The sequence below is a fragment of the Odontesthes bonariensis genome, chromosome 6 (assembly GCF_027942865.1).
Source record: "Odontesthes bonariensis isolate fOdoBon6 chromosome 6, fOdoBon6.hap1, whole genome shotgun sequence".
NCBI lineage: Eukaryota > Metazoa > Chordata > Actinopteri > Atheriniformes > Atherinopsidae > Odontesthes > Odontesthes bonariensis.
In genome coordinates, this window is record NC_134511.1 from 21,790,717 (window position 1) to 21,799,764 (window position 9,048).

At 38.7% G+C, this 9,048-nt stretch overlaps 1 protein-coding gene across 1 annotated transcript; it reads right to left on the reverse strand.

Annotated features, from left to right (window-relative positions):
- Nucleotides 1–1,006: 1,006 nt before the first annotated feature.
- Nucleotides 1,007–7,245, reverse strand: LOC142382896 (beta-1,3-galactosyl-O-glycosyl-glycoprotein beta-1,6-N-acetylglucosaminyltransferase-like). Its single transcript, XM_075469027.1, has 5 exons — nucleotides 7,209–7,245; nucleotides 3,620–4,190; nucleotides 3,450–3,540; nucleotides 2,568–2,972; nucleotides 1,007–2,443 (listed from the first exon to the last, which is right to left on the reverse strand). Exons 2-5 carry the CDS (start codon nucleotides 3,922–3,924, stop codon nucleotides 1,958–1,960), a joined length of 1,287 nt encoding a protein of 428 aa, XP_075325142.1. The 5' UTR covers nucleotides 3,925–4,190; nucleotides 7,209–7,245; the 3' UTR covers nucleotides 1,007–1,957.
- Nucleotides 7,246–9,048: the final 1,803 nt, after the last annotated feature.

Consider the following 9,048-nt stretch of genomic DNA (forward strand, 5'->3'; position numbering starts at 1 on the left):
AGTGAGTGTCACGGCAGATGCGTGAGAGTTGGCAACCCTGTCTTATGTAATATTCAAATTTTCTGAGACACTGAATTTGGGGTTTTATCTGTAAGCCATAATCATCAAAATTACAAGGAAAAATGAGTGACAAAAAAAATATCAACATTTTTCACGATATTCCAATTTTTTTTTTTAACCGTACCTGTACATGACAGACGGAGAAAAGATAAGCAGGTAAGAGAGACAAGGTAGAAGGAGGGTCAGCACCTAAAGCCTCGTTCCACTATGCAGTCCGGTACGGGTCGGTTCGGAACGGTACGGTAGGGGTGTGGTCGCTTTGGGGTTAGCTTGCGTTCCCACTGTACAAAGGGGACCCTTAGGGGTGGGCGGAGTGCGTGCCGAAGCGTAAATAACAAATAACATCCATAATTTCGAACCACCGCCAAGCTTCTTCAGCTTAATGCGACACTGGCTCGTGGTCCGGTTGAAATCACTCTACCATTTTTGCGGCAATCAGCTGGAAAACTTTTTCGTTTCGCACAGCGCCATCGAGCTCCCGCTGCACAGCCTCCTCGCCAACAACAGAGAGCAGAGCCTGGAACCGGTCCTGTGTGCTAGGTACCCCAAGCAGAAGGGTTACAAAAATGGTAACGGGTACCATGGGACCGGTAAGCTTTCGTGGTAGTGGAAACACTGAAATAAGCGAACCGTTCTGAACCGACCCGTACCGGACTGCATAGTGGAAACACGCCAATATTTCAGTGTTTCCACGGCCACGAAAGTGTACCGGTCCCATGGTACCCGATCTGCGGTCTGCAGTCAGGGGTACTTGTTTGTACTGGCATGAAAAAAATCATCCAAGCTTGTTTTTCAAATGTTTGGGGAGTGGCAGCTTCTCTGTTTCACTGTGAAAATATTGCAACATCATGCATAGTTAAACAGGTGTGTGAGATAATAGAAGAAGAATCATAATGAGACAATTTAGTGGGAAGTCATAAGTAAAATACTAAATGTTCACTGATGGTTAAAATATGTTCGTTGGTTGTACCTTGCTTTTATTTGTATTTTCTTATATTTACACTTTTTTGTTGCGTCCACTGTATCAATAGGTTGCAAAATACATACAACTAATTACATAAAAAAATACATTTCCCCCCAAAACAGTCTTTCACCTTTTATTAATGTTAACAGTATCAAAACAAGGGGCAATATAATCATGTATAAAAGCAACTGCTTTCTGTTCACATTGAATAGTTTAAGCACAAAGTTAAACACACCTGAGCCAAAAAATGTTTTGCATTCCATCCATCCATTATCTATACCGCTGAATCCGTCGATCGGGTCGCAGGTGGGCTGGAGCCTATCCCAGCAGTCAATGGGCGAGAGGCGGGGTACACCCTGGACAGGCCGCCAGTCCATCGCAGGGCCACATAGAGACAAACGAGACAAACAACCATGCACGCTCACACTCACTCCTAAGGACAATTTAGAGATGCCAATCAACCTAACATGCATGATTTTTTGGACAGTGGGAGGAAGCCGGAGTACCCGGAGAGAACCCATGCATACACGGGGAGAACATGCAAACTCCACACAGAAAGGCCCCAGCTGGGTGTTGAACCTGGAACCTTCTTGCTGTGAGGCAACGGTGCTAACCACTACACCAACGTGCAGCCCATGTTTTGCATTATAGCTATTTTTTTAATTTAGGGTCAATTACAGAAACTAATAACAAACGACTGTAAGAGACCTGATTAAAAATGTTAATGATACATTTGAATTGTTTCTCTGTTAAGTCCAAAGTATTCACACCTCTGTATTCAGTAACAGAGCCTTTCTTTGCCATCACAGTCTACAGTTCTCTGATTACCTTGTGAAGAATGTGAACACGAAATGCATCTTAAACATTTGAATCATTTGTTGCAAAAGTTATATATTTTGTTCTTTTTGACTTTATGCCAAAATAACTATTCACCTACTGTGACTCATCCAGAGCTTTTTGTCTGAGATATTTCTCTAAGCAGTAGACAGAAATGGGATCACTTTCTACATCAAACTTATTGGCAAAGAGGTGGTCCTGTTCAAGCAGCCATTGCAGGTCTCCAGCACCATATACACATATTGCCCGGACATGGTTGCCTTGACACTCTGGGTATACTGCCTCCAATGAATCCTGTGATCCCTCATGCCACTGCCACTTCACCAGCCGTGCAATGGCATTGATATCTGACACGTCATATTTACGGTTTGGCCGCTTTGAGCCAGGAACACCAGGGATTCGTTGAATGGTAGCCCAGAAGTTCTCATCAGGACTGTAGGTGTCTTTGAACCACTCAATCAGTGTGTGTATTCGGCTGTCTTTCATCACACTGTGGACATATCCTCGGCTAACCACAATGTAGGCATTACCGGACATAATGGGCAGGTTAAAGGGAGCCGGATCCTTTTGCTTTCCTGTATTCTAAGAACATCAAACAGTACATGAGAATGATGGTTATGGTCAGAGCAGTCTGAACATGGAGTTTTATCATGACTGTTCTTGCTACTTCATCAATATAAATGTGTTTATTCTCAAAAAGATGTACCTTGATTTGTCCATCAACAATCTGATGAACATATGACACTCTCCCCTTCTTTCCTGCAGGCATGTTTTCTGACTCCAAACTGTTACCGCCCTTCAGTGAGCGCAGACTCCTTATTATCTCCAAGTTGGTTTTCAGAGGGAAGTCCTGGCCACAAAGGTTGATGAAATATTTCCATTCTGTGCTGATATTGTAGAGATCTGCCATACAGTTAAGGTCAGCTTGGACACGTGGCCAGGCAGCATAGACCACACTGACAGCCTGGCTGACCATGAAGACATTGGGGAAACAGGATGTAATGGCACTGATGGCAGAGTACACCGAGACCTCTGCTTTTCTGTCCACATGGACACAATAAATATTTTGAGGTGCATAGATCGCTCGCAGTAGTCGTTCAAAGTTCTGCACCTGAAAGATTGGAAAAAAAGAAAGAGAATGCAATGATTGCATTTTTCATGTGCACATTTTAAAATATAATTTATTTACTTTAGTGCAAATCCACTGAAACAGTAAAGTATCGCTCTGTAAACAATTCACTGCCAGTTGAAAAAGTAGTCACAACAGAAGCTGCAGATTTTTAATCCTTCCTGTGAAACAAGTTACAAAATCTGCGAGAAATCTTGTATTTCCCACAGCAAAATATTTCATTAGATCCTTGTGACTCTAAGGGCCTGCTTTGAAACTTGAAAAGCCAAGTGGTGTAGCTATATTTCCTAATTCTAATAAGCTCCTTCCCTATATACAATTGTGTGGGATACATTAAACTTTATGTATACAATCTTATGTGGTACCTTTTGTTATTGACAAGAGTAAATTGTTACAATCCAGAGCACAGTTTCTTTTAAGTTTGTTTGCAATTGAATTCAGAATTTAGAATCTGCATACCTTGTGATGCACTACTATAGAATAAGCCAGAGGAAAGTCCTCCTCTTCCTTGCTTAATGGCACTGTTAAGTACTTCTTCAACTTGAAACTCCTGTAAAAATGTTGCATATAAATGCTTTTATAGTTCAAAGTTATTGAATTAAAAAAACAAATGGTCTGAAGCAACACACCTGCAGTCTTGGGTTGCATTATTGTAATATTCATCAGGGATCTGAATACTCTTACGGAAGTCCTTAGTGATGGTGAGTAATTTGGCCTGCTCCAGTGCCTCCTGCTCGCCCTGTAGGATTGCTGAGCAGTTGCACACTTTCTCTGGGCCACCATCATCATCCGTATACTCCAACCAGCTGTACTTGAGGATGAAAACAGGGTGCCAGTCCGTGTTCAGCTGACAGACAAGGAAAATCGTCCACAGTGATCCCAGCGCAACACTGAACTTCAACAACCATCGCAGCCAACGTTTCGGCAACTGCATTGTATAATATTGTATTGTGCAATATTGTGAATTCTGTACTCCAGTACTCCAGCTGCAGTTACTGTAATTCTTTATGTTGCTCTAAAAGTGACTGGTTTAATTGATTTTTCATCTTTCAATGAAAAATCGTATCAAGGCACGTGCTGACATTTTGACTTGTTTTATACATGTCAGACGGAGGCTTTGTCCTGGGGCACTAGTGGAAGGGTTTTCCCATAATTCCACTCATCATGGAGCCAGGCTAGTTATTCCAGAAGTTGTTTTTCCTAAAAACAAGATAGGAGAAACAATTTAAAAATACACACTGCTTTCATGCTGTTATTTAGATCCTGTTGACATGTATTAAATGCTCAGATCTTTTTCAATATTAATCAACTAGAAGAGTTTTTGAGTTTTTGAACATCAAAGAATAATTTCATCTAGTGAAATAATAAAGAAAAATGTTAACATTTGTTTGCCTAACTTTTGGCAGCAGCAGACGCTTCTTGCAACTTTAAGTTGGTGACTTTTTCCTGTCTTCTGTCTGTTTAAGTTTGAAAAAGACAGATTTGGCTCTTTCTGGAGGTTTTCTATGGGTTTTAGTTAACTACTAGCCAGTTTAAAACATTCAGTGGGTTCTGTTTCCTTTTGGGATGTTTGAAATGTGTCTTGGACTGGATAACACACTTTGCACTAAACTTGATCAACCTCTGATTTTATTGCCCACTGATTTATTCAGTATTGGCATAACGACCAACGGCAGCAAAGAAGCTCCACAGCATGATAGGACGTCCACCATATTTTACACAAGGGGTGATGCAAATGTTGCCTTTGCATGCTTGCCTCTTAAAAGCTGTTATCCTTGGCCTCATCCACGGGCCCTACTTGCGTCGGAGCACATTATTCTTCAGAATGAAAGTACCACTTCAGGTCAGCATGAAGCTCTTTAGATAACCTTTGTGGGGCTTTTTTGATGCCCCAGGAGGCAAACACTATTTACAAACAAAACAAACAGCAATCAATATTTCCCAAATATAAAACAAACCTTTGCACCCGGCTTTACAGACTTTAAGTAGTAAGTTTGTTCCTAATGCCACAGTGCGGAAGCAACTGAACACTTGTTTCAGATGGGAAAACGAAACAAAAATGTATTACACCATAAATTTTTATTAATTAATGTACGAAAATAAACTTAGGTATAAAATATACTGAGGTGTAACGCACTTTATTGAGATGCAGATGCACTTTTTACCCTAAAAAAGAAAGAATTGTACAATCTAAAGCAATCTGAATGCAAATCTGTCTTTCTGACGCTGCCAGCAGCTGCTTCGAGAATTTCAAATAAAGAGGTGTTACAACTGAAACTTCACTGACCGCTGTAGGGTTGACAAAGTTGATATATTCCTGGGTGGGGATGGCTACTGATTTCCTGAATCAATTCAATTCCAACTCAGAAGGTTGTGTTTCAATTTGATTTCTGATTCAATTCAAATAATTCACTTTGAGTGCAAATTGGACTTGGCGGCTAAAGAGATTTTCACAAAAGTGGAAGCAAAAGTAAAATTTAAAGAAAAAATGTTTGGTGTTGTCGAGCTTCCCACGGTCGGCATAGTTTCTAGCCTATAAATCTAGACGTCCCTAGCGACCGCAAATTGGCCCTCATTTATCAAGCCGTCGTAGAAAGCATCTTTGATATGAGCGGAGAACTCGTCGTACGCAGAGGCTCAAGTGAGGTTTGGATTTGAGTGCCTTGGAGGAGAGGGTGGCTGGCCTGATCGGAGCTACGTCTTTGCGTATGCGCAGTGTTAAAGCGCCTCTCCTGTACGGCTCATGAGCCACTCATCATTTTCCCGAAAGAGATTCTGCCGGTCCCGGAACACTCTCTCACGCCTGATGCGCGCGTTCAGGTCCTCTAACAAAGCCAGATCTGCCATCGTTTCGCCATTACCGCGCCGCTAGAATCAACTCTTAAATAGGCGGTTGAATAATGAGCCATCACTCTTCCAATTACGGAGTTGTACTTGTTTAATTTTTTTATTTATTTAATTTGCGTTTATGTTTATATTTATGTTGAAGTCAATTAAAACATGGGCCTTCTTTGAAGTGATAAGTCTGTAATTTTAACCTAGAGATTTGTTGCGACTCATGAGGCACGCACTAGTGACGCTGTTGTTTATGTATGCTATTGCAGTCACCGCAAGTCAAAATGGAAAATGCGTACACGGCTTCAGACCTGTCGTGGCGATTTCATCTTTCCTGCGCTCACGATGGATTTGATAAATGCCAACCTTTGCGCAGAAAAGAACGTACACACGACCTACGCATGTTTTTCGTCTTACGCAAGTTTGATAAATGAGGGCCATTGAATTTTGCTGTACGGGTCTGGCTTGCTAGGTGACATAGTTTCCATTTCAGAAATGCTTCGGCACGTTTGCCTTCAGGAGTGATGGTGCCCATCAACAACCGATTGTCATCTTACAGTTACTCATGTAAAACCAGTTAAACCACTTAATAACTTGTAACACCGCAGACGCACCTCCTTTTTGACTTTATGCCAAAATAACTATTCACCTACTGTGACTCCTCCAGAGCTTTTTGTCTGAGATATTTCTCTAAGCAGTAGACAGAAATGGGATCACTGTCTACATCAAACTTATTGGCAAAGAGGTGGTCATGTTCAAGCAGCCATTGCAGGTCTCCAGCACCATATACACATATTGCCCGGATTAGATTAGATTATACTTTATTTATCCCACAACGAGGAAATTCACATGTTACAGCAGCAACAATAGACATGAAACAAGAAATTAAAAAGATAAACATTTTTTTAAAAGAGAAAAAGCAAGTACTCAAAAGTAAGAAAAAAAAACAACAACTTATATATACCTATATATATATATGAAAAGCGCTTTAATTCAACATAGGCTACTTCACCTTTCCGAAGTTTTCGTGGTTAATAAAACTGAAATATGATTATTTTCTCAGTTTCTTTCATTCTTTGATTGATTTGAAAAAAGAGCCCCCATTTTAATCTCTACCTGTTTCTCTTAGTTTTAGAGGTGTGAACATGTGAACTATTTACATTGTAAAAGGGTAATCTCTCTTTATGGAGGATGCCACTGCGGATTAATTGTTTGGTGTCTGAACCAGAAGAAAAAAAAAAGTCACTTGAGAATGCGCCAACATAAGAACATTTTGTTTTATTACGTCTTTCAAAATCTATTAAAATCTGTGGAAACACATTGCGGCATAAATCTGTAAATAACTGCAGAAATTAAACAGCAGAAGATGCAAATGGTTCTTACCTGTGGTAGAGCTGAAATCTTCTGTCGATCTAATTCCATAGACGGTGCAGATTAGGTACAGCAGACTGTGATGTTTACTTCACTAATTCACTTCCTGTTAGTGATTTTCAAATTAATATTTTTCTTTTAACCAATAAAAAATCTGTTGAAAGATTTCATTGAAGGATATAAACATATTTGTATATGCATATGTTTAAAATGCGTTGCCTTTTAATGTGCAGTTTTAAAGTTGTTTTTTACTCTTTTATGTTTAAATTCCCTGTGAACAAGGAAGTATCTTGTTTTGAAAGGACTTTAGCTCATCATAAAATGTAGCAATTGATGATGTGTAAAAAGATTTTGTTTTTTTAACTTTTTTTTATTGCAATTAAAGAACAATGACAGAGACATGGTATGACAATAAGGCAAAACAAGGATATAACAATGTAAAGGACAATTTAGATTAGGTTAGGCTACACTAAACAACTAAAAGAAAAACAAACAATAAACAAAACTAGAGGAATACATTAAAGAACATTCAAAAGTCTTTCATTTTTCTTATTATTTACAAACTTAAGAGACTTGAGAAGAGCGGACATTTCTAACATAAAAACATTAAAGAAAGGCTGATTTTTCTGCCATTTTTGTTTATGAATAAAAAACTTAGCTTGCAAAATATAAAAGTTAACTAAAAATTCAAACGATGGATCTATTGAGTTTTCACAGTAAAAGAAAATATCTTTAAGAGAGAAAACATAATGGCCATGCTGTTGAAAAAGATAAGAACTGAGGTTTGCTAGAAATTGTTTCACTATGTAACAGTCAAAAAATAAATGTACAAGAGTTTCACCTTCTTCATCACAAAAAGAACAATTAAAACTTAAGTCTGTGTGTTTGGAAATATATACATTTGTAGGGTAAATCTTGTGGATAATTTTAAAATTAGTTTATTTTATTTTATTCGTTATACAATATTTATGAGGTAGCAACCAAGCCTTCTTCCAAATGATACCTTGAACTAAAGAATTCCAAAAAAAATTCCCTCTCGGAGTAATTCTGTTTCTTTGCTAAAGAGACTGACGCACATGTTTATTGTCACATTTTTTATCAAATGTATTAATGCCATTCAATATTATTTCTGAATAGGGAGAAGGAGTAGGTAAATGATATGATAAGTGACTTTTAATTAGAAGAGCTAATCCTTGAGGGATTGCTTTGATTACTGTGTTAAATTGACGGAAGGGTAGTACCGTGACAAAAACTGCTCATATGTCAACAAAGTGCCAGAATTATCAAACAATGAAAAAATATTACATATACCATGTTCAAACCACTTAGGGTCAAATAAAGTTTTGTTTCTTACAGTGATGTCAGAATTTTTTCCAGATAAACACTTTATGGGGGGAGAAGGTTATGATGTGTTAAAAGTAAGTAAGTTAAGACTGATGCAACGATGTCAGGGGTTTCAGTTTAGCATCAGTCGAAAGTGGCAACAAAGTCAATATAAGAAGCGTACTCAAGATGTACAGAGAATTTGAGAGGTGCTTCTTGTACATAAACTAATTGTGGTGCTAAAAGCTGAAGAAGCTAGTGGAAGTAATGCAATGTTTTGTGTTTATTCTTCGTTTAGCTCTTATGTTGGTGTCAAGGAGGATTCAGATCAAATAAACCGTGAGTGTATGTATTTGAATATTTTTGTTTTTAAAAAGCAAATGTCTGTGAGCTTGATACCAAAGGGTATCCTGACCGAAAGGGTGGATCTTTTTTCATCACTTTTAGTGCCAAACTTTAACAAAAACAAAGAAGGAAAAAAAAGACTGGCCCAATGCTTTTACTCGCCAGGACAAACAGAGACGTCTTG

Coding starts and splice junctions, on each gene's coding strand:
- LOC142382896 (XM_075469027.1), bottom strand. CDS start 3,924: ATGCAGTTGCCGAAACGTTGGCTGCGATGGTTGTTGAAGTTCAGTGTT. Junction 2,973..3,449: donor CTATAGTAGTGCATCACAAG/GTATGCAGATTC, acceptor CCAATCTTTCAG/GTGCAGAACTTTGAACGACT. Junction 2,444..2,567: donor TTGTTGATGGACAAATCAAG/GTACATCTTTTT, acceptor TGATGTTCTTAG/AATACAGGAAAGCAAAAGGA.